The sequence below is a fragment of the Heterodontus francisci genome, chromosome 30, assembly GCF_036365525.1.
Source record: "Heterodontus francisci isolate sHetFra1 chromosome 30, sHetFra1.hap1, whole genome shotgun sequence".
NCBI classification, from domain to species: Eukaryota; Metazoa; Chordata; class Chondrichthyes; order Heterodontiformes; family Heterodontidae; genus Heterodontus; species Heterodontus francisci.
In genome coordinates, this window is record NC_090400.1 from 63,243,225 (window position 1) to 63,269,041 (window position 25,817).

General features: G+C 45.2%; 1 protein-coding gene across 4 annotated transcripts in view; it reads right to left on the minus strand.

Moving 5' to 3' along the window:
- Positions 1 to 3,444: 3,444 nt before the first annotated feature.
- LOC137346877 (integrin alpha-E-like) overlaps positions 3,445 to 25,817 on the minus strand; it is a 397,091-nt gene continuing 374,718 nt past the window's right edge. For all 4 annotated transcript variants that reach the window (XM_068010834.1, XM_068010835.1, XM_068010833.1 and 1 more), the window contains 2 exons: positions 21,226 to 21,336; positions 3,445 to 3,660 (listed from right to left, as the gene is read on the minus strand). In XM_068010834.1, the coding sequence (XP_067866935.1) occupies positions 3,598 to 3,660; positions 21,226 to 21,336 (174 nt within the window). In that variant the 3' untranslated portion in view covers positions 3,445 to 3,597. The remainder of the gene's footprint in view (positions 3,661 to 21,225; positions 21,337 to 25,817) is intronic.

A 25,817-nucleotide genomic window follows, 5' to 3' on the forward strand; every position in this document is an offset into this window, starting at 1 on the left:
TGTGGCTACTTCATACCTTCTTTGTCTCAGAAGAAATCCATTCAATTCAGAAACTTCTCTTGATGGTTCCAGGATGGGTGTAGTTAACACCTCTTAGTCTGGAATGTATCCTTTTGCCGTTCCAAGACAGTGAGGCAGTTTTTAAATACAGAGGAAAGGTCATCTGATCTTCAGCAACCACCTTTCTAGCACATTGTCCACTTTTTAAAAAAGGAAAAGCCAATTTCAAGGAGTCCACATTGAATAAAGTTCATAGCTTAAAAGTTAGAAATATGATATATCTTCACTACTGCAGTAATGGTGCTGGCTCATACTACTGCACTAATGGTGCCAGCTCACACCACTGTACTAATGATGGCAGCTCACACTACTGCACTGATGGTGCTGACTCACACTACTACATTAATGGTGCCAGTTCATACTACGACATTAATGATGGCAGCTTACACTACCGCACTAATGGCGCCAGCTTGCACTACTACACTAATGCCGCCAGCTCGCACTACTGCACTAATGGTGCCAGCTCGCACTACTGCACTAATGGTGCCGGCAGCTCACACTACTACATTAATGGTGCCAGCTTGCACTACTGCACAAATGGTGCCGGCTCACACTACTACACTAATGATGCTGGCTCACTCTACTGCACTAATGGTGGCAGCTCACACTACTGCACTGATAGTGCTAGCTTACACTTCTTCATTAATGGTGCCAGTTCATACTACTATATTAATGACGGCAGCTCACACTACTGCACTTATGGCACCGGCTTGCACTACTACACTAATGGTGCCGGCTCACACCACTACATTAATGGTGCCAGCTTGCACTACTACACTAATGCTGCTGGCTCACACTACTACATTAATGGTGCCGGCTCACATGACTGCACTAATGGTGCCGGCTCACACTAATACGCTAATGGTGCCGGCTCACACTACTGCACTAATGGTGCCAGCTCACACCACTACACTAATGGTGCCAGCTCACACCACTACACTAATGGTGCCAGCTCGCATTACTACACTAATAGTGCTGGCTCACACCACTACATTAATGGCGCCAGCTCATAGTACTACACTAATGGTGCCATCTCACATTACTACAAGAATATAAAGACAGCAGGAAGGAACTTAAGCAAGGAGTCAGGAGGGCTAAAAGGGGTTATGAGAAGTCATTGGCAAACAGGATTAAGGAAAATCCCAAGGCTTTTTATACGTATAAAAAGAGCAAGAGGGTAACCAGGGAAAAGGTTGGCCCACTCAAGGACAGAGAAGGGAATCTATGTGTGGAGCCAGAGGAAATGGGCGAGGTACTAAATGAGTACTTTGCATCAGTATTCACCAAGGAGAAGGACTTGGTGGATGAGGAGCATAGGGAAGGGAGTGTAGATAGTCATCTCATTATCAAAAAGGAGGTGTTGGGTGTCTTGCAAAGCATTAAGGTAGATAAGTCCCCACGGCCTGATGGGATCTACCCCAGAATATTGTGGGAGGCAAGGGAAGAAATTGCTGGGGCCTTGACAGAAACCTTTGCATCCTCATTGGCTACAGGTGAGGTCCCAGAGGACTGGAGAATAGCCAATGTTGTTCCTTTGTTTAAGAAGGGTAGCAAGGATAATCCAGGAAATTATAGGCCGGTGAGCCTTAGGTCAGTGGTAGGGAAATTATTAGAGAGGATTCTTCGGGACAGGATTTACTCCCATTTGTAAACAAATGGACTTATTAGCGAGAGGCAGCATGGTTTTGTGAAGGGGAGGTCGTGTCTTACTAATTTGATTGAGTTTTTTGAGGAAGTGACAAAGATGATTGATGAAGGAAGGGCAGTGGATGTTATCTATATGGACTTCAGTAAAGCGTTTGACAAGGTCCCGCATGGAAGACTGGTACAAAAGGTGAAGTCACACAGGATCAGAGGTGAGCTGGCAAGATGGATACAGAACTGGCTCGGTCATAGAAGACAGAGGGTAGCAGTGGAAGGGTGCTTTTCTGAATGGAGGGATGTGACTAGTGGTGTTCCGCAGGGATCAGTGCTGGGACCTTTGCTGTTTGTAGTATATATAAATGATTTGGAGGAAAATGTAGCTGGTCTGATTAGTAAGTTTGCGGACGACACAAAGGTTGGTGGAGTTGCGGATAATGATGAGGATTGTCAGAGGATACAGCAGGATATAGATCGGTTGGAGACTTGGGCGGAGAAATGGCAGATGGAGTTTAATTCGGACAAATGTGAGGTAATGCATTTTGGAAGGTCTAATGCAGGTGGGAAGTATACAGTAAATGGCAGAGCCCTTAGGAATATTGACAGGCAGAGAGATCTGGGCGTACAGGTCCACAGGTCACTGAAAGTGGCAACGCAGGTGGATAAGGTAGTCAAGAAGGCATACGGCATGCTTGCCTTCATCGGTCGGGGCATAGAGTATAAAAATAGGCAAGTCATGCTGCAGCTGTACAGAACCTTAGTTAGGCCACACTTAGAATATTGCGTGCAATTCTGGTCGCCACACTACCAGAAGGACGTGGAGGCTTTGGAGAGGGTACAGAAGAGGTTTACCAGGATGTTGCCTGGTCTGGAGGGCATTAGCTATGAGGAGAGGTTGGATAAACTTGGACTGTTCTCACTGGAACGACGGAGGTGGAGGGGCGACATGATAGAGGTTTACAAAGTTATAAGCGGCATGGACAGAGCGGATAGTCAGAAGCTTTTTCCCAGGGTGGAAGAGTCAGTTACTCGGGGACATAGGTTTAAGGTGCGAGGGGCAAAGTTTAGAGGGGATGTGCGAGGCAAGTTTTTTACACAGAGGGTGGTGAGTGCCTGGAACTTGCTGCCGGGGGAGGTGGTGGAAGCAGGTACGATAGCGACGTTTAAGAGGTATCTTGACAAATACATGAATAGGATGGGAATACAGGGATATGGTCCCCGGAAGTGCAGAAGGTGTTAGTTTAGGCAGGCATCAAGATCGGCGCAGGCTTGGAGGGCGGAATGGTCTGTTCCTGTGCTGTACTATTCTTTGTTCTTGTACATTAACGGTGGCCAGACACTCACACAACTGCACTAATGATGCTGGCTCGTACTATTGCTGCTGATTGCACGACTGCATTAATAGTGCATGCTTTGTACCTGCACAAATAGCTCAAGACCAGCACTGCTAAGCCTGCACTGGCTCTACAGCTAACCTTTAACCAATACTACTAGCTATGGGTCAGCACAGTGCTGGACAACAGCCAGATTCAAGAGTAGAATTCTAAGGTACAAACTCACATGTTCCTGGAGATTATGCTCTGCTCTGAGAGTGTAGATTTTTTTTGGAATTATTTCTGAATTTACCCAGTCTCAACCTGTTGCCTTGTCAACCACATTGACTGGAGTCATGTATACATGTATTTTACCTGGCATGTGATTCACTCCTTTCTCAAAATCCCAGAAAGACTGAAAAACTAAAGATAGTTTTATAAATATAACCATGTCTGGAGCATTTTTATTCCGTTCATATGTGGGTAATGTTGCTGCTGAAAGGTTTAATCAAATGCAGCATAAATCATTTAATCTACTGAATAAATCACCAACTACAGCATGTTATTTCCTTGGTTTCAATGTTCACTGTTCAGTCTCTTCTTCAAATTCAATCATATCCTTGTAATTCCGTTTGAAAAAGCCACACTGTGAAGTAAGGTGAAAGAAAATGAAAGCAAGAAATTAGATTACATGAGCATGATTGAGAAACAGCACTTCAGAGGTTAAGGAAAAGTGACTTCAGAACTGTATCAGTGTCATTGGTGGTCCATTTTTGGCCATGTGACACCTCCATGGGTTTACCTTTGTGAGTAGATGGTATGAGATTGCACTCCTGGCATGCATCATTTTCCCGTGGGGAACACCTCGTGGAACTTTGGGCAATGAGATCAGTCAGCCTCCGCAGGGTTTTCAATCATGAATTTTAATTTGCCTGCTAGGAGTGCAAATCCTTACAATCTACCTTATGCAGTAAGTGTGACGTACAGATAATGGTACTTCTAAATACAGATCAACATGTTGCTGCTCCTTTGTAAACCTTAAAATTGATCTTTTGCGAAAAGAATCAGGAATTTAACCCAAATCAACACTTGGTGGGAAAGAACATTTACAAATAAATAATGGCAAAGAGTGTCATACTGAACCAAAGCTGAGCATACATCTCATGTTAAGTTGAACATACATCTCATGTCAAATACATGGACTTCAGTAAGGCGTTTGATAAGGTTCCCCATGGTAGGCTGATGGAGAAAGTGAAGGCGCATGGGGTCCAAGGTGTACTAGCTAGATGGATAAAGAATTGGCTAGGCAACAGGAGACAGAGAGTAGCAGTGGAAGGGAGTTTCTCAAAATGGAGACATGTGACCAGTGGTGTTCCACAGGGATCCGTGCTGGGACCACTGTTGTTTGTGATATACATAAATGATTTGGAGGAAAGTATAGGTGGTCTGATTAGCAAATTTGCAGACGACACTAAGATTGGTGGAGTAGCAGATCGTGAAGATTTGGGTGTTCAGGTCCATTGTTCCCTGAAGGTGGCAACGCAGGTCAATAGAGTGGTCAAGAAGGCATACGGCATGCTTTCCTTCATCGGACGGGGTATTGAGTACAAGAGTTGGCAGGTCATGTTACAGTTGTATAGGACTTTGGTTCGGCCACATTTGGAATACTGCGTGCAGTTCTGGTCGCCACGTTACCAAAAGGATGTGGATGCTTTGGAGAGGGTGCAGAGGAGGTTCACCAGGATGTTGCCTGGTATGGAGGGCGCTAGCTATGAAGAGAGGTTGAGTAAATTAGGATTATTTTCATTAGAAAGACGGAGGTTGAGGGGGGACCTGATTGAGGTGTACAAAATCATGAGAGGTATAGACAGGGTGGATAGCAAGAAGCTTTTTCCCAGAGTGGGGGATTCAATTACTAGGGGTCACGAGTTCAAAGTGAGAGGGGAAAAGTTTAGGGGGGATATGCGTGGAAAGTTCTTTACACAGAGGGTGGTGGGTGCCTGGAACGCGTTGCCAGCGGAGGTGGTAGACGCGGGCACGATAGCGTCTTTTAAGATGTATCTAGACAGATACATGAATGGGCAGGAAGTAAAGAGATACAGACCCTTAGAAAATAGGCGACATGTTTAGATAGAGGATCTGGATCTGCGCAGGCTTGGAGGGCCGAAGGGCCTGTTCCTGTGCTGTAATTTTCTTTGTTCTTTGTTCTAATCCTGTTTCAGAACTTCTGGGAATTTTGACTAATTAAAATCAAATATTAATGGTCCAGTTTTACATATTTTTAAATAGGCCAATTACACCTGGAAACCCGTCTGCTCATCGCAGTGAGTCTAGTCTTGTACACTTATTAATGTACAAATCGGCCAAAAATTTTAGAGGATTACGAAATACGCCATGAGGCGCAAATCTGCAGAGAATGCCGGTCAATTTACATCTCTCCACAGTTGGCTTCCACAGAAAATATCTTGCCTGTAGCCAGTCCATTATTTTTAAGAACTTGTTGTATTTGCACAATAAATACCATAAAACAACACAGATCATCATCTTAGGCTGCTCATTCCAAGTGCTCACTTTCCAGTAGTTCCATCTGATCTGTCCATTCCCTCTGTGCACAGTTCCATCTGATCTGTACATACATAGGAACGTTGGAAAATAGGAGCAGGAGTAGGCCATTCAGCCCGTCAAGCCTGCTCTGCCATTCAATTCGATCATGGCTGATCATCTACCTCAACACCACTATCCCCATATCCCTTGACGTTATTAGAATCCAAATATCCATCCATTTCTGTCTTGAACATGCTCAATGATTGCACTTCCACAGCCCTCTGGAGTAGAGAATTCCAAAGATTCACTGTCCTCTGAGTGAAGAAATTCCTCATCTTAGTCTTAAATGGCCCACCCCTTATTGTGAGACAATGTCCCCTGGTTCTAGACGCATCAGCCAGGGAAATATCCTATCTACATCCACCCTGTAATAATTTTGTAATTTTCAATGAGATCGCCTCTCTGTGTACAGTAGTTTTATCTGATCTGTCCATAAGGGCAATTATGATGGAATGAAAGCAGAGCTAGCTAAAGTGAACTGGCAAATCAGGTTAAGGGATAGGTCAATAGAGATGCAGTGACAGACATTTAAGGGGATATTTCAGAATACACAGAATAGATACATTTCAACGAGAAAGAAAAATTCCAAGGGTGGGACCCGCCATCCGTGGTTAACTAAAACAGTTAAAGACAGTATCAAACTTAAAGAAAAAGCCTATAATTGTGCAAAGATGGGTGGCAGGTAAAGGTCTGAAGAACAAAGAACAAAGAAAATTACAGCACAGTAACAGGCCCTTCGGCCCTCCAAGCCTGCGCCGATCCAGATCCTCATCTAAACCTGTCGCCTATTTTCTAAGGGTCTGTATCTCTTTGCTTCCTGCCCATTCATGTATCTGTCTAGATACATCTTAAAAGACGCTATCGTGCCCGCGTCTACCACCTCCGCTGGCAACGCGTTCCAGGCACCCACCACCCTCTGCGTAAAGAACTTTCCACGTATATTCCCCCTAAACTTTTCCCCTCTCACTTTGAACTCGTGACCCCTAGTAATTGAATCCCCCACTCTGGGAAAAAGCTTCTTGCTATCCACCCTGTCTATACCTCTCATGATTTTGTACACCTCAATCAGGTCCCCCCTCAACCTCCGTCTTTCTAATGAAAATAATCCTAATTTACTCAACCTCTCTTCATAGCTAGCGCCCTCCATACCAGGCAACATCCTGGTGAACCTCCTCTGCACCCTCTCCAAAACATCCACATCCTTTTGGTAATGTGGCGACCAGAACTGCACGCAGTATTCCAAATGTGGCCGAACCAAAGTCTTATACAACTGTAACATGACCTGCCAACCCTTGTACTCAATACCCCGTCCGATGAAGGAAAGCATGCCGCATGCCTTCTTGACCACTCTATTGACCTGCGTTGCCACCTTCAGGGAACAATGGACCTGAACACCCAAATCTCTCTGTACATCAATTTTCCCCAGGACTTTTCCATTTACTGTATAGTTCACTCTTGAATTGGATCTTCCAAAATGCATCACCTCGCATTTGCCCTGATCGAACTCCATCTGCCATTTCTCTGCCCAACACTCCAATCTATCTATATTCTGCTGTATTTTCTGACAGTCCCCTTCACTATCTGCTACTCCACCAATCTTAGTGTCGTCTGCAAACTTACTAATCAGACCACCTATACTTTTCTCCAAATCATTTATGTATATCACAAACAACAGTGGTCCCAGCACGGATCCCTTTGGAACACCACTGGTCACACGTCTCCATTTTGAGAAACTCCCTTCCACTGCTACTCTCTGTCTCCTGTTGCCCAGCCAGTTCTTTATCCATCTAGCTAGTACACCCTGGACCCCATGCGACTTCACTTTCTCCATCAGCCTACCATGGGGAACCTTATCAAACGCCTTACTGAAGTCCATGTATATGACATCTACAGCCCTTCCTTCATCAATCAACTTTGTCACTTCCTCAAAGAATTCTATTAAGTTGGTAAGACATGACCTTCCCTGCACAAAACCTGCTCAGGTCAGGGAAAAAAATCCGACCCGAACCCGACAGAACCATATTGAACCCGAGCCCTACCCGGCCCAAGTCCCTCCATTTTTTCCCGCACCCGACCCTACCCAAGCCCGACCCGACCTGATCACCGGAATGTTCCCTTTACCTACCTTGCAACTCCGAATCTGCAGGAAGCTGCAGCATTAGCGTGATGACATCAAAGAGATGTGCGCTCGCTCACTGCGCAGACTCAAAAGTTTCCCTCCTTGACGTCCCGGACTCCCAGCTCAGGTATGTTTTTTCACTTTTCACACTTACCAGTGGAGCAAACTGCAATTCTTACTTTGTGGGTCCGACCCGGATCCGGCCCGACCTGGACCCGAAAGAGCGACCCAACCCGGCCCGAACCCGACACATTGTAGGGTTCGGGTTGGGTAGGAGGCCTTTCGTGGCAGGTCAGAAGATTGGACAGAATATAAAAAACAGCAAAGAATGATTAAAAGATTGATAGGAAGGTAAAATTACTGTATGAGAGAAAGCTGGCTAGAAATATAAAGACAGATAGTAAGAGTTTCTATAGATATTTAAAAAAGAAAAGAGTTAATAAAGTGAGCGTTGGTCCTATGAAAAGTGAGTCTGGGGAATTAATAATGAATAATAAGGAGATGGCAAATGAATTGAACAGATATTTTGCATCGGTTTTCACTATTGAGGATACAATCAACAGTCCAGTATTGCTGTAAATCAGGAAATGGAAGGGAGGGAGAAACTCAAGAAAATTACAATCACCCGGGAAGTGGTACTGACCAAATTGTTGGAGCTGCGGGCTGACAAGTCCCTGGCTCCTGACGGACTTCATCCGAGGGTCTTAAAAGAAGTGGCTAGTCAGATAGTTGATGCGTTAATTTTAATTTTCCAAAATTGCCTAGATTCAGGGTAAGTTCCAGTAGATTGGAAAATAGCAAATGTAACTCCTTTATTCAAAAAGCGAGGGAGACAGAAAGCAGGAAACTACAAGCCAGTTAGTTTAACATCTGTCTTAGGGAAAATGTTAGAAGCTATTATTAAATTTGTTATAGCAGGGCATTTAGAAAAATTCAAGGTAATCAGGCAGCGTCAACATGGTTTTGTGAAAGGGAAATCATGTTCAACCAATTTCTGGGAGTTCTTTGAGGGAGTTACATGTGCTGTGGATAAAGGGGAAATGGTGGATGTATTGTACTTAGATTTCCAGAAGGCATTTGTTAAGGTGCCACATCAAAGGTTATTGCAGAAAACAAAAGCTATGGTATCGGGGTAACATATTGGCATGGATAGAAGATTGGCTAGCTAACAGGAAACAGAGTAGGCATAAATGGGTCATTTTCTGGTTGGCAAGATGTAACGAGTGGTGTGCCACAGGGATCTGTGCTGGGGCCTCAACCTTTTACAATTTATATAAATGACTTGGATGAAGGGACCGAAGGTATGGTTGTTAAATTTGCTGATGACGCAAAGAAAGGTAGGAAAGTAACTTGTGAAGAGGACATAAGGAGGCTACAAAGGGATACAGATAGGTTAATTGAGTGCGCAAAGATCTGGCAAATGGGGTATAATGTGGGAAAATGTGAAATTGTCCATTTTGGCAGGAAGAATAAAAAGCATAGTATTTAAATGGTGAGAGATTGCAGAGCTCTGAGAGGCATCTGGTGTCCGAGTGCATGAATTGCAAAAGGTTAGTATGCAGGTTCAGCAAGTAATTAGGAAAGCTAATAGAATGTTATTGTTTATTGCGAGGGCAATTGAATATAAATGTAGGAGGGTTATGCTTCAGTTATGTAGGGCATTGGTGAGACCACATCTGGAGTACTGTGTACAGTATTGGTCTCCTTATTTAAAGAAGGATGTAAATGCATTGGAAGCAATTCAGAGAAGGTTTCCTCGACTAATAACTGGAATGGGCGAGTTGTCTTATGAAAAATGGTTGGACAGGCTAGGCTTGTATCTGCTGGAGTTTGGGAGAGTAAGAGGTGACATGATTGAAACATATAAGATCCTGAGGGATCTTGACAGGGTGGATGTGGAAAGGATGTTTCCCCTTGTGGGGCGGCACAGTGGTTAGCACCGCAGCCTCACAGCTCCAGCAACCCGGGTTCAGTTCTGGGTACTGCCTGTGCGGAGTTTGCAAGTTCTCCCTGTGACTGCGTGGGTTTCCGCCGGGTGCTCTGGTTTCCTCCCACAGCCAAAGACTGGCAGATTGATAAGTAAATTGGCCATTGTAAATTGCCCCAGTGTAGGTAGGTGGTAGGAGAATGGTGGGGATGTGTTGGGGAATATGGGGTTAATGTTGGATTTGTATAAAATGGGTGGTTGTTGGTCGGCACAGACTCGGTGGGCCGAAGGGCCTGTTTCAGTGCTGTATCTCAAAATAAAAAATAAATAAAAATTGTGGGAGAATCTAGAACTAGGGTTCAATATTTTAAAATAAAGGGTCGCCCATTTAAGACACAGATGAGGAGAAATCTTTTCCTTCAGAGGGTCGTGAGTCTTTGAAACTCTCTTCCTCAAAAGGCAGTGAAACTAGAGTCTTTGAATATTTTTAAGACAGAGGTAGATAGATTCTTGATAAGCAAGGGGGTGAAAGGTTATCGGGGGTAGGTGGGAATGTGGAGTCGAGGGTTACAATCAGATCAGCCATGATCTTGTTGAATGGCGGAGCAGGCTCGAGGGGCAGGGTGGCCTGCTCCTAATTCATATATTCGTATTGTCATTCAGAAAGGCATGGATTAATTAAGCGTTGCCAGCATGAATATCTAACTCCTTACCACTTCTTTGCTGGCCTATAAATTACACTAGATAGTGTAATAGTTCCTTTATTGCTTCTTAATTCCAACCAAATAGATTTTGTCTTTGATCCCTCAAGGACATTCTCTCTTTCAAAGACAGTAATATTTTCCTTAATTAAAACTGCTACTCTGCCTCTTTGTTTCTTTTACTAACTTCCCTGAATACCTTATACCCTGAATATTAAGCATCCAATCTTCCACATTTTAGAGCAGGGTCTGCATTATCATCAGTACATCATGTTCATTCATGGCTATTTGGGCTTACAACTCACCAACATTATAAATGACACTTTGTGCACTTACACACGTGCACTCCAAACCTATCTCGGACCTTATACAAAAGCAAAAACCTGCAGATGCTGGAAATGTGCAATAAAACAGAAAATGTTGGAAATATACATCAGGTCAGGCAGTGTCTGCTGAAAGGTCATTGACCTGAAACATTAACCCAGTTTCTCTCTTCACAGATGTTGCCTGACCTGCTGAGTATTTTCTATGATACTACCTAATTCTATATTATTTCTATCTCTAACTGACTCGCGCAGTCCTCTATGCACCTTGATAATAGTTTTCAATACTGCATTTTGGTGCTCAAACCCCTGCTGAATTTGTTTAAACCATTCTCCCTCACCCTCCATAGCAGTATTTAAACTTCCTGCAAGGATATTGCTCCTAGCTCTGTTCCAGTGCAACCTGTCAATCTTGAATAAGTCCCTCAAGCATAGAAGTGATTCAAATGTCCCAGGAATCTGAAGCACCCCCTCCTGCATCATGCCTCTAGTCACTCATTAACATGGCATATCCTCCCATTTCTATGCACATGGCACTGGATGTAATCCAGAGATTACTACCTTTGCGATCCTGTTTTTTTTTACTCCGCACCCCCCCCCCCCCCCCACCACCCCCAGCTCCTTAAACTCTTGACTGCAGGACCTCAACTCTTTCCTTTCTATGGGTCGTTGGTTCCAACATGGACCACAACTTCTGACTTTTCCCCCCATAGCATAGTATTCTTCATGTACTATGACTAATTATTAAGTACTATTGTTATTCATTATTAACTCATGGTCAATATTTGTTACAGACACGTAGGCTTTTGCTTTGAAGCTGATAAAAACATTGGTGGATTGATTTTGTATCATGGTTAGCCATGGGTGAGGTACCAGAAGACTGGAAGATAGCTAATGTTGTGCCTTTATTTAAGAAGGGCAGCAGGGATAAGCCAGGGAACCACAGAGCCTTACATCAGTGGTGGGAAAGTTATTGGAAGGGATTCTGAGAGACAGGATTTATATGCATTTGGAAAGGCATGGTCTGATTAGGGATAGTCAGCATGGCTTTGTGTGTGGGAAATCATATCTCACGAATCTGATTGAGTTTTTCGAGGAGGTGACCAAGAGGATTGACGAGGGCAGGATGATGGACATTATCTACATGGACTTTAGCAAGGCCTTTGACAAGGTCCCGCATGATAGGCTGGTCCAGAAGGTTCGAACACATGGGATCCAGGGTGAGCTAGCCAAATGGATGCAAAATTGGCTTGGTGATAGGAGGCAGAGGGTGGTAGTGGAGGGTTGTTTTTCAGATTGGAGGCTGGTGACCAGTGCTGGGCCCTCTGTTGTTTGTCATATATATTAATGACTTGGATGTGAATGTAGGGGGCATGATTAGTAAGTTTGCAGATGACACCAAAATTGGTGGTATAGTGGACAGTGAAGAAGGTTGTCTAAGGTTACAACAGGATATAGATAAACCGGGAAAGTGGGCAAGGGATTGTCAAATGGAATTTAATGCAGACAAGTGCGAAGGCATGCATTTTGGGAAGTTAAACCAGGGCAGGACATATACAGTGAATGGCAGGGCCCTGGGGAGTGTTTTTTTTTTTAGATTAGATTAGAGATACAGCACTGAAACAGGCCCTTCGGCCCACCGAGTCTGTGCCGAACATCAACCACCCATTTATACTAATCCTACACTAATCCCATATTCCTACCAGACATCCCCACCTGTCCCTATATATTTCCCTACCACCTACCTATACTAGTGACAATTTATAATGGCCAATTTACCTACCAACCTGTTGTTCAGCAGAGAGACCTTGGGGTGCAAGTACATAGTTTCCTGAAAATGACAACACAGGTAGACAGGGTGGTGAAGAAGGCATACGGCACGCTTGCCTTCATCGGCCGAGGCATTGAGTGTAAGAGTTGGGACGTCATGTTACAGTTGTACATAATGTTGGTTAGGCCGCATTTGGAGTATTGTGTGCAGTTCTGGTCGCCGCACTACAGGAAAGATGTGATTAAGCTAGAGAGGGTGCAGAAAAGATTCACAAGGATGTTGCCTGGTTTGGAGGGCTTGAGTTATGAAGAGAGATTGGATCGGCTGGGTCTGTTTTCCCTGGAGCGAAGGAGGCTGAGAGGGGGCATGATAGAGGTATATAAAATTATGAGAGGCATAGATAGGGTAGATAGCCATGGTAGGGGTGACTAAAACTAGAGGGCATAGATTTAAGGTGAGAGGGAGGAGGTTTAAAGGGGATCAAAGGGGTAAATGTTTCACACAAAGAATAGTGGGTATCTGGAATGAGCTGCCTGAGGTGGTGGTGGAGGCAGGAACAGTAGCAACATTTAAGAGGCATCTGGACAGGTACTTGAATGAGCAAAGCATAGAGGGATATGGAATTAATGCAGGCAGGTGGGATTAGTATAGATAGGCATTATGGGATGCATGGACACGGTGGGCTGAAGGGCCTGTTTCTATGCTATACGACTCTATGACTCTAACACTCCTTGTGTTTCCCAGCAGCCAACTGGTCCATCGACCAGTTATGGTCACTGTAGTTCAGTTTAATTATTGTTATGATCCTGTAGTTTTTTTTCCGGGAAGAATGCAGTGTGCCTTTAAGGCTGGAAAAGGAGCAGTACTGCTTTAAGGCAACAAGCTCCAGAGACTGAGTCCAAGAATGCATTCACGTTGCCTTAGGATACAGCCACTCAGGACCAAAGACACGAGACACATTGTTGCCGAATGACGTTTGAAACTAGCTGAAAAACTGGCTTTTGACAGAGACACAGACAGACAGCTGGACCAGCATACACTGAAGGAAATGAGAGCTCTCTCTCAGTTTATTTAAACTCTATTTATTATACTCTCAGAATTCTGATGTCAAGCCAGATTAATTTCTTAAAAGAAAATAACCAATTCCTTTAATTACTACACTGTAATTGTTGAAATTCATTGCTGGAAAAGAAGAGTATTAGTTCAACTGTTGAACTAGACTACGGACTGTTCCACTGTTAAAGAACCTTTTTTTGTCCCCATCGGATGGCTGTGAGGACTTCAAGCAACCTTGGACTACTTCACATTGGAAGATTTCACTTCGGCAGGAGCGTAAATATGCAAGGACACTAATTCTTTCTATTTTAAATGTTGTTTATATCTTAGTAGTGTTTAAGAGTTTAGTTTTTCTAATTAAACAGTTAATTCGTTGATCTAAAGACACCTGGTTTGGTTAGCCTCATTTGGGGGTTAATAGATGGTACAATTTGGCTGGGTCTATCTTTAATTTGGAATGTTAAAAATGATATGTTAGGCGATCTGTGGAGGGATGGGACTGAATCAACAGTGCGTTTCTCCCACCACAATCAGAATTGTATATTTTGATTGGGGGATTTGTCTTGAGTGGTCGGTCGTAACATATTAATTGGGGGCTCGCTTGAGATTGAATGATACTAAATTTGGTGGCTCGCGTCTAGGATCAGAATCAGACGAATTTGGAGGGCTCACATTTGGGATCATATTAATTACTCATTTCTGAGATGACATATTTAAATTGGGGTCTTGTGTTTGGTATCATACTTAATTGCTCTCACGTCTGAGATTATATCAATTGGAAACTCAATTGTTGGGATCTAAATCTAACGCCAATTACAAAGAAAAATTGTATAAGGTACAGTCTATGCCATTGTAATGGCATTAGTGGTTGTAACAGAGTTTTTGGGAAAGCAGAATGTTTCCCTGAGTGATTTGATAACTTTAACTAAGTACAAATTAAAAGAATTGGCAGCGAAATTGGGGTTGGAATTAAAATCAGGTGCCAAAAAAATCAGAGATAATTGAGATAATAACCGAACATCTGGAATTAGAAGAAGATGATGATTATGATGAAGCTGAAGAGGAATACAAGGAACAAGAAAGGGAATAAGAGAGACAAGAAGGTAGTTGGTATGAGAGTGGTGCAGTGCTATTGGCTAGGATTCAGTTAGAAACGAAAAAACTTGAGGCAGAAAAAGAATTAAGAAAACTTCAACTGGAAAAAGAGGAAAGGGAAAAAGAAAAAGCAATAGTAATAAGAAAACTTGAACAAGAGAAAGAAACAGCAATAGCATTGGAAATACTTAAGCTTGAATTCCAGAAAGAGGATAGGGAGAAAGAGGGAATTTAAGTTAAACGAGATGGAACAAAAACAAAAGGGTAGTCTTGAATCCAGGGAAAATTCGGGTCAGGAAGAATCTGAATTTAGATCAGAACCCAGCTTAAAGTTGTTTAAATTTATACAGGTTCTTCCTAAGTTCGAGGAAAGGAATGTAGAGGCATTTTTCATATCTTTTGAAAAAATAGCCAAACAGATGAAATAGCCGAAAGAAAGCTGTACTTTGCTCATGCACGGCAGGCTGGTAGGCAGAGCTCATGAAGCTTATGCCATGCTTCTTGAAGAACCTTCTGCAGATTATGAGATGGAAAAAAAGGCTATTCTCACTACGTATGAGTCAGTCCCTGAAGCTTACCGTCAGAAGTTTAGAAACTTACGGAGATTGGCTGGGCAGACATATTTAGAATTTGAGAGAGTGAAGCAAATTAACTTTGACCGTTGGATACGGGCATTACAGATAGAAACCACATATGAAAACCTTCAAGAATTGATTCTCTTAGAAGAGTTTAAAAGCTCCATTCCTTCAGTAGTGAGAACTCATATAGATAACCTGAAAGTTTTGAAAGTTAGGCAAGCAGCAGAAATTGCAGATGATTTTGAGCTTGTAAGTAAGCCAACCTATTTTGTCCGTCACCTCCATAAACCCGAGAAGGATAGAAAGTGAGAGAATGAAAGGAAGGCAAGTAGCTGGGTACAAGAAGGAACAGCTGGTAATGTCCCAGGATCACCTGCTCAGGTCAGAAAGGAAGGTGCTAAGGGTAGAAGCGAGGTTCGCAAGCCAACGTGTTATCATTGCAACAAAACGGGTCCTCTTCGTTCAGAGTGCTGGAAATTGCGAGGTAAACCCAAAGACTCTGACTGAGAGTATAGCAGACCAGGCTATAGCTTTAAAGACAGCTGTGACTGTGAAACCAGATACTAAAACTGAAAGGAGTGTAGAGGTTAAGAATAAAACACCTGAGAGTTATTATGAATTTTTTCAAAGGGATCAGTAACTCCGTATCCTGTAAGTGAGGCAGGAAAACCTATCATTATACTCAGGGACACAGGAGCAACCCAAACACTCTTGCTGGGGACAGATAATAAGGTTTCCACCAGACAGTGCCTTGAACACTAAACTTTTAGTTAATGGAAATGGCAGGGAGTATATACCTGTACCTTTGTATAAAGTACGCCGAGAGAGTGACTTAATATCTGGGATAGTTACTGTAGGTGTTGTCCATAGTTTACCAGTAAAGGGAATTGATCTACTTCTAGGAAATGATTTAATTGGATCAAAATATCAGTTTCTGCTATAATTACAGAGGAACCAAGTGAGGTAAAGGAAACGGAGCAATTACATGAACAGGTTCCGGGAATATTTCCTGTGTGTGTAGTCACCTGAGCAATGGCTAAACAGGATCCTCTGTCGGAGGTAAAAGGGGCACCACAAATAGATAGCCAAGTATCTTATTTGGGGATTTAGATAATCCAAATGAGTTGTTTAACAGATCGTCTATCATTGCAGCACAGCAAGCTGATCCAGAGATATACCGAATAGCATAGACAGCTCTGTCAGAAGCTGAGGCGAAAGGAGCTCCGGAAGGCTATTACATGGCAAATGGGGTTTTGAGAAGGAAATGGAGAATGCCTCATAGACCTGCCTATGAAGACAGGACTAAAAACAAGAAATTCTGGAACCACTCAGCAGGTCTGGCAGCATCTGTGGAAAGAGAAGCAGAGTTAACGTTTCAGGTCAGTGACCCTTCTTCAGAACTGAGTTCTGATGAAGGGTCACTGACCTGAAACGTTAACTCTGCTTCTCTTTCCACAGATGCTGCCAGACCTGCTGAGTGGTTCCAGCATTTCTTGTTTTTATTTCAGATTTCCAGCATCCGCAGTATTTTGTTTTTATTATGAAGACTGGACAGTTGTTGAACAGATAGTGGTACCACCTAAATATCCACAAGGATTATTAAGGTTAGCACACAACATTCCTTTTGCAGGACATAGGGGAATTCGGATGACTAAATCACACATAAGCAAACATTTTACTGGCCAGATCTTACAAAGGATGTGAGACAATTTTGTAGGACATGCCATATCTGTCAAACGGTGGGAAAACCACAACCTACCTTAAAACCAGGGGATGAAATATTAGTGTTGTTACCATCACAGGGAGAACCATTAAAAGCACAGTTCAGTGGTCCATATAGTGTGATAAAAAGAGTGGATAAGGTAGATTACTTGATTGATACCCCTGATCAGCGGAAGAACTGGTTGTGTCACATTAATATGCTCAAACAATACAGGTATGTGAGGTAATCAGGACTGTTGAGAAGGAAAAGGATAGTGAGGAGGAGGCAGAAGCAGGCCTAGGAAATTATCAGATTGAACTTCCAACAATCCGATTAGCGAATACAGAATGGCTAGAAAAATTAAACAATATGCTTTTACAATTACAGGCAAAAAAGCATGAAGTCCTAACCAGGGTTTTCCCAACGTTTCAAAAAGTTTGATTTTGATTTTTTTGATTTAGAGATACAGCACTGAAACAGGCCCTTCGGCACACCGAGTCTGTGCCGACCATTAACCACCCATTTATACTAATGCTACACTAATCCCATATTCCTACCACATCCTCACCTGTCCCTATATTCCCCTACCACCTACCTATACTAGTGGCAATTTATAATGGCCAATTTACCTCTCAACCTGCAAGTCTTTTGGCTGTGGGAGGAAACCGGAGTACCCGGAGGAAACCCACGCAGACACAGGGAGAACTTGCAAACTCCACACAGGCAGTACCCAGAATTAAACCCAGGTCGCTGGAGCTGTGAGGCTGCAGTGCTAACCACTGCGCCACTGTGTAGGGATAAGCCAGGACATACACCTTAGCCACACATGATGTGGGTATAGGGGGAACCATTCCTTTGAAACAAAATCCTTGTCACTTAGGTCCAGACAGAGAGGCCCAAGTGGAAGCAGAGGTACAATGCATGCTGAAGGGCAAGTCAGTTGAACCTAGTCAGGACAGCTGGAATTCGCAGATGGGCTTGATGACTAAACCCGGTGGGTCAGCTCAAACTTGCATAGACTCTAGAAAAGTGTGGTAAAGAAGGCAGACTCCTACCCAAATTCTCATTTAAAAGACTGTATGAACAGAGTGGGCAGCACAATGTGTCTTAAAGAAACAGATGTGTTGGACGGATACTGTCAAATTCCTTTGACACCCCAGGGTAAGAAAAAAATCAGCTTCTGTTACACCGGACAGGGTTTTCCAGTGTCAAGTGATGCCACATAGGTTAAGGGGTACTCGAGAAATTTCTCAGAGAATAGCGAAACCAGTAGTGGTCAGTGCTCCTAGCTGTGCAGTTCACCTGGCCGAGGTGATGGACAATGGGGACAATTGAAAGGAAAATATGAAACAACTAGAAGACAATCCTTGGAAATTTAAAATAGGTTAATTGGGACAACCTTTTGAAAATTTAAAGCCGAAAATGTTTTTTTTCAAATTGTATATTTTACACATTGTAATGAAATGCATTTCAGGAATGGTGTTTCATTCCGCCAGGGGAAGAATGCAGTGTGCCTTTAAGGCTGGAAAAGGCACATTATTAACTCTCAACTGTCCATCATATCCACCAGATTTTATTTCTTCTTATGCATTCTCACATAATGACACAGCCTATGTCGAATTTTTGTATAGTGAGACAGAGGGCTGAATTTAGTCAGAGTGGTGGGGGCTCCGATGACAGTCCCAAAAGCCAAAGGCAACCCCATCTTGGCCGTTTGCGGGACCCCCGGCCACATTATGGGCCCATCCAGCAATTAATTGTTGCCATCGGGCTCCTATCCCTTTGAAGGAGGAGAGACCCCCTCCAAGAGCTGCCGGCCAATCAAAGGCCCAGAGGCTCTTCAATCTGAACAGAACCACCAGGAGCAGCAGCCACTGTTGGGACTGCACCCAACTGAGAGTACGCAGCAGTGGATGCTGTCCTCACAACAAGGTGGGCCGGATTTTGTTCTGCTCCTGATGTAAGGTTTTGTGGTGGCGGTAGGGCTGGAGAATTGGAGCAGCAGCGGCTGCCATGGAACCTGAAGCTGGGATTGCCGGACCCAATCTTCCCGGGGGCGGGACAGGCTGATGTTGGCCTTTCCACCCAGGAAACAATTGAGGCCCTTACGTGGCCTATTAATGGCCACTTAAGGGCCTCTTTGATCTGCCACTGGAATCTTACCAGCTGTGGTGGTGGAGGAGGGGGGAGGTGGGGGGTCTCTGCCATGCAGGGAGGACGACTTGGAAAACAAGGTGCCCTCCCTGCGGGCTTGGGAGGGAGGATGTCCCTCCTTGTAGGCAATTTGTGGCCCAAGGAAGACCTCCCCCCCGGGATTCCCCTCCCCCAGACCGAACACCTATCCCCCCACCCACCCTTACCGAAGCCTTGCAGACCAGCCCCAGCGACCCCACTTCACCTACCTATTCTCTGGGATTCCACTGTTGGGCTTGGGTCCGAGGCTTCTGCAGTACCAGCTGTGGCCACCATTCTGGTGGTGCTGCTGATACTGCTGAGTTGCCAGCCCTGTGATTCGACAGCAGCTCTTGGGGGCGGTATCCCTGACCCTATAAAGTGTTTAAAGGATTGGGGATCCTGCCTCCTTTAACTCTGACAGCCAAAGACCTGAGGATCGCTCCAAGGTTGGGGTGGAGGGTCACTGAAAGAGTGTAGAGGCGGGGTTCCCCTGACTTTTTGACCTGGCACCGGGAGCCCCACCTCCCGCACAAGATCTAGCCTGGTGAGTGCGGTCAGGGGTCGCTGGGGCAGTCAAGCAGGCCCCAGCGAGGGGGTGCTATTGAGGGTGGGCGGGGGGGGAGGGTGTTGCCGCAGGGCTGGCCATTATCTCTGGGGGGCCCCAACAGGGTTTACCAGGCGGTCTTCCCATGCGGCAGTGGGCACACCCGCGGCTTGTAAAATGCCAGTGGTGACAGGAAGAGGCCCTTAATTGGCTACTTAAGTGGCACAACTGGCCTCTGGGCAAGAGAGGCATCATCCTTCTCCACTGTTGTTAAATGCCATGGCAGCAGGAAGGCGACAGGCACGCCACCCTCCACATTCTCTCACCATTTTATGGGCCCCCCGCCGCCTGCCGCTTGGGGTGGTAAACTCCAGCCCAAACTGTGTAGGATTCACCTGTAGTGTGACAGACTATGTAGGATTCACATATAGTGAGGTGAATTGTGTCGGATTCTCCTATAGTGAACAGACTGCGTAGGATTCACATATCGTGGGATAGACTGCGTAAGATTCTTGTATAGTGAGGCGGATTTTGTAGGATTCTCATATAGTGAGGTTACCTGTGTAGGATTTTCGTATAGTGAGACCGAGTATGTAGAGTTCTCATATATTGAGAGAGACTGCGTAGGATTCACGTGTAGTGGGATAGACTAGGTGCGATTCACAAATAACGAGGTGGATTGTGTAGGATTCTCAAATAGTGACGCAGGCTGCATACGATTCTTGTATAATGAGGTGGACTGCATAGGAATATCGTATGGTGATGTGGACTGCATAGACTTCATGTATAATGAGGCAGACTGCACAGGATTCTTGTACATGAAGACAGATTGTGTAGGATTCTCGTATAGTGAGATGGACTGTGTATACAGTATGAGTTACAGCCACTCTTCAACTAGCAGTTGGTTCAATGCCATTATTTTCTTTGTCACCCAGCAGCAAAGGGTTAACATGATGCTCATTAACAGGATCTGTAAGCCACGATGCAAACACCTGGGTGCGATACAATATTCAAAACTAAAGTTGCTGGTGGCGACCACCCTAATGACAACTCCCACCATGAATGATTAATGGCATTTTCTATTCTTGATTGGAGCACCCTGTATCTCCTAAGTTTCCAAACACAATTTCCAACACTATCTCTTACTGGATTTATACATTGTTCATCTGTGGTCAAAGTCCGTTCTAGCCACTCACGCTCGTGCTTTGCAGTTGATAAGAAGACATCTGGAGCAGAACAGAATTCATCCCATCTCTTTGTGTTTCCCGGCAACCTGCTGGTCCATCAACTAGTTATGGTTACTACAATTCAGTTTGATTATTAACTTGCAACTTTCCAACATGTCCAACACCATTCCCTCCCTCTGTGTACAGTAGTTTTATCTGATCTGTCCATTCCATGACTCCTTTGTTTCGTTCTCATGTTGCTCCCTTATGAACTTCCCCTCTGTCTTCCCTAGTATGAGCAAACTGCATTTTGTGGATTATTTGTTTAAAAAAGTTCTTTGACTACAATTTTTCTTTAAACTTTACACACAGGACAAAATATCCATCTTAAAATTGTGCCGTGAGACTCAGAGATTACAGAATTGTTTGACCCTGTACAGTTGTACTTACTTTGTACAGAATTAAAATCATCAGAAGTAGAAGCAGGATTCCGCCAACTGAGCTCCCAGTCACGACTGCAATAGCATTAAAGACTGGAGTATTTACAATGTTCATATGCATCTAAATAGGAAGTAACCAACACAAATTAGCAGCAGCTAGTAAATTTTTATCACAAAAATAAGTTTTAAAGGGACTGATTTTGCAAGCAAATGGGACAAAGATCAACAATGACCAGGATTTATGGGGTTCCTGCCTAGGTGAGCCAAATGGCTGGCTCACAATAGGTACTGGTTAAGGGCTGCCATGGTAATGAGGATGCAGGAAATATTCCAATCCCTTCTATCTCATTCTTCATTCCAACAATGGAGGGCTGCTCAGAAGTGGTGGCCTTTAACGAACCCCACTCCAACTGAAGGCAGCAAAGATAACAGGATGCAAGGAAAGTCCCAGTTTTCTTCCAGGCTTAGGGGTTGGCACCAGTGTCCCTGTGGACCGTACGTGCACAGCAGACAGATCTCTGACAGGCCACTTGCAGGAACTGCACTCCGACTGATGACAATGGATGAACTATGTATTAATTTGGTTCAGCAAGCCAGTGGTGACAGTTAATGTGAGTCTTTCTGCCTGCATTGTAAAGGCAGTCAGTGCAAATTACCTGATCTATCCACATACTCCATTTATCCACAAAGCAGCAAGGGAGCTGATGTGCAATTTAAATAATATTGTTTGTGGCTTGCAATGCCCCCAATGATATCACGGCTTGGCTAGGAGCTTATGCACAAGTAAACATACGAAAGGCCATTCAGTCCATCTTAATTCCTGCATTCAGACAGATCCTTAACACCTCTCATTGTAGCAGCTGTTTCTTACACGATTCAAGTATTTCTTTTTGTCTCCATTGCTTTACCATAACGTTTATTCAAGGTGTTGATCACTCTGCATGTGATGAATTTTCCAATATTTGTTTTAAAATTACCTTTTACTAGTTTGAACCGAGTTTGAACTATTCCCAGACTTTACTTTGAAGCAGGGTTGCCCAACCTTTTCGAGCAGAGGGTCACATTATGATTTTTGCTCGGCCAAGGGGGCCGGTGAGCAAATTTTGAAAGATAAAGGCATTAAAAATTTATTTTACTGATAAAAACAACAACAAATGTGCATTTTAGTGAAGAAGCTTTAAATGAGAAGACTAATTTATTGACTTACTGTCTTGTCATTATATTGAAAACTGATTTAGTGACATACCTGGCATTGTTTTTGCCTGCATAAGTTGTCAATCTCTGCTCGCACACTTGATGTAGCGATGCAGAGTATTCTGGATAGAGGTTCATCTTTCAGGAGAGACCTTGATCTCTTTCTCCCCTTTCCCTGCACTCTGTGTGTGTGTCTCGTTTTCTCTCTTCCCTCCCCCCTCCACTCTAAGACTAGGGGACACAGATTGAAAGTTTTGTGCAAAAGATGCAGGGGGAATATGAGGAAGTACTTTTTTACGCAGCGGGTGGAGGGGAACTCGCTGTCCACAAGGGTGGTGGAAGTGGAGACAATCAATAACTTCAAGAGGGCGTTGGACGGTCACCTGAAAGAAATAGACTTGCAGGGCTACAGGGATCGAGCCAGGGAGTGGCACTGACTGCATAGCTCCGTGGAGAGCTGGCATGGGCTTGATGGACAGAATGGCCACCTGCTGTGCTGTAAGTGACTCTCTGTCACCCCTCTTTCTCTCCCCCTCTCTGTCATCCTCTCCCCCTCTCTGTCCTTCTCCAACCCCCCTCTCCATCCCCCATGTCTCCAGTGTTCTTTGCCTCCCCGCTCAGTGTTCCCCCTCTCTCCCCCTTTCTCTCTCCCTGTCCCCCCCCCTCGCTGTCTCTCTGTTCCCCCCTCTCCCTATCCCCCTTTCCCTGTCTCTCCCCCCTGTCTCTGTTCACCCTCTCTCCATGGCCCCCTTTCTTTCTGTCTCTCCCCCTCTCTCTCTCTCTCTCACTCCCTCACACAGTTGCTGAGAGTGGAACGCTCAGAAGATGGTTAGTCAGTTCTTTTTAAAATCGCTGTTAGTTTCACAATTGACATCTGCTGACATCGGGAACAGTCGTTTCCCAACAGACTCGGGGTTTTCCAGCAAGCCTTTTAAAAAATAATGCCAGAACCCGACAGAAAACCCTGAGTCTGTTGGGAAACGGCTGTTCCCGATGTCAGCAGCTGTCAGTTGTGAAACTGACAGTACAATATTTAAAGGCTGCATTTGCTGACAATGCAATCACTATTTGGCGCATTGCTTGCACATGTGCAAATGCAGGCTCTTCAACTGAACGTCAGTGTCTGCAACATTCAGGCAGCTGCCAGGATTAAAGATGGCACTGCTCAATTTATCACAGGAAATGCTCATGGCTAGATTGTTCCAGCAAACTAATCTTACATTAAGTTGGGTGGAAGCCCAGTAATATGCTACTATGTAGTTATAGGATACTAACTGTAATCCTCAGATGCATTTAATATTCCAGTAATCCTATTAAATACAAAAGGAATTTTATGATTGAATTTCCATTGGAGGATAGTGAATTGGCATCCCAATCGATGGAAAAGAAAATCGGGCAGAGTATAAAATGTGCTGCCAATTTGTTATTCTGATTCGTTTATATGACTGACCAGGACTGATTTCACCCAAATGCAGCTACTAGCTCCCGCCCCACTGGCTGCTCTCCCCACTCGGCAACTCGCTTTCTCCCCCTCCTCCCCACTGGCCGCTTCCGCCCCCCCCCTCCCCACCCACCCCGCCAGCCACTCGCTCCAGACCTCGCTGCTCCCCCCCACTTCCCTGGCTGATTGATCCCTGCTCACACCACCCTACCCTCTGGCCGCTTGCTCCCACGCACCCCCTCCCACGAGCCAAGAGCTCTGGGCCGCGCAGCTTCCCTCTTCTCAGCCACTCGCTCCCATGTTTCATCAGCTTCCAGGTGCTGCCCGAAGAAGCAAGGGGTGACGGGTTGATGTAGGAGCGAGTGGCCGAGAGGAGGGTAATGGCGTGGCCTAGAGCTAGTGGCTGGAGGAGTGGGCAGAGAGCAAGTGGCTGCAAATGCGGGGTGGCGTGAAGCAAGGAACAATCGGTCAGGGGAGCAGCGAGGTCTGCAGCGAGCAGCTGAGGGGAGGCCTGGAGCGAGGGGATCGAGCTCAGGCATCAAAGTCTCCCAGTCAGCCGCTTCCTCCAGCCGAGTGAGGGGCTGGATACCCGATGACGCTTTATTGCGCATGTGCGAACATGGACCTGGCACGGATATGCAATGATGTTAACGCTGCGGGATGATGTCATCCCGCGCATGCGCCACTAAGTCCTGGCAAGATGTAGCTGTGCATGTGCGCAGCTTGGCACACTCTGATGATATTAGCGGGCTACTGCATTGTCAGGAATCACTTTGGTATTTAAAAGCCGGTCTGACAAAGGGAAATTTCTCATCTCCAGTCATGGTGAGAATGAGGAATGGTCCGGGAACTGTTTACATCTGCGGGCCGGATGGAAACCTTTGGCAGGCCGGATCCTGGCCTGTGGGCCGTATGTTGGACAACCCTGCTCTATAACATCACCTCTCAGACCTCCAATCTCTCTGGTCTCTCTCCATAATTCAGACCGTGACCCTGGGGGTCAGCTTCATGGCTCCTCACTACACTGCCTCCAGCAACTGAAAATCTTCTTTGTGACTCAGTCACCAGAACTGGACACAATGCTCAAGGTTCAGTCTGACTAGATCTAAACACAGTGTTCAAGATGAGTCTAACTAGAACTGGACACAGTGCTCGAAGTGGGTCTGACCAGGACTGGACACAGTGCTTGAGGTGGGTCAGATCAGATCTGGACACACTGCTCGAGGTATGGTCACTCTAGATCTGGACACGGTGCTGGAAATGGGTCTGACCAGAACTGCACGCAGTCCTCAACTCCAGCTGTGGCCTAACCAGCATTACATCCCTGTTTTGTATTGGCCAATAAAGGAAATAATTTCATATACCTTCTTCATCACTCTAACTACCTGTCCTTCAGGTACCTGTGGACAAGCACACCTAGGTCTCCCACTTCTTCTACTCCTCTCAACATCCTCCTGTTTATTGTGTATTCCCTTGCTTTATTTTCCCTCCCCAAATGCATTACATCACACTTCTCCGGACTGAAGTGGGGATAGAGATGAGGAGGAGGGGGAGTGAAACAGGGAGGGTGAGGGGGAGTGGGATGGGGGGAGCTGGGAGGGGGAGTGGGGAGTACTAGGTTGGGGAAGGGGTGAGGGGAGCATGGTAGCGGAGGGGTAGCGGGGAGGGGAGGGGGAGGAGTGGGGGTGTGAGGAGTGCTGTGTAGGGGAATCAGTGGAGGACTGGGGAGGGGGATTGGGGAGGAGGGATGGGGAGTGAGGAGTACTGGGTTGAGCAGGGGTTGGGGGAGCAGGGAGGGGGAGTGAGAGGGGAGGAGAGAGAGGGTGGGGGAGGTTGGAGAGTGGAGAGGGGGACTGGGAAGAGGGGAGGAGAGTGATGGTTTGGGCAGAGGTTGCAATGGGTTGGAGAGAGGGAATGGGGTGTACTGGGTCGTGCGAGGGAGGTAATGTTCCCTCCAAGCTGCGTGG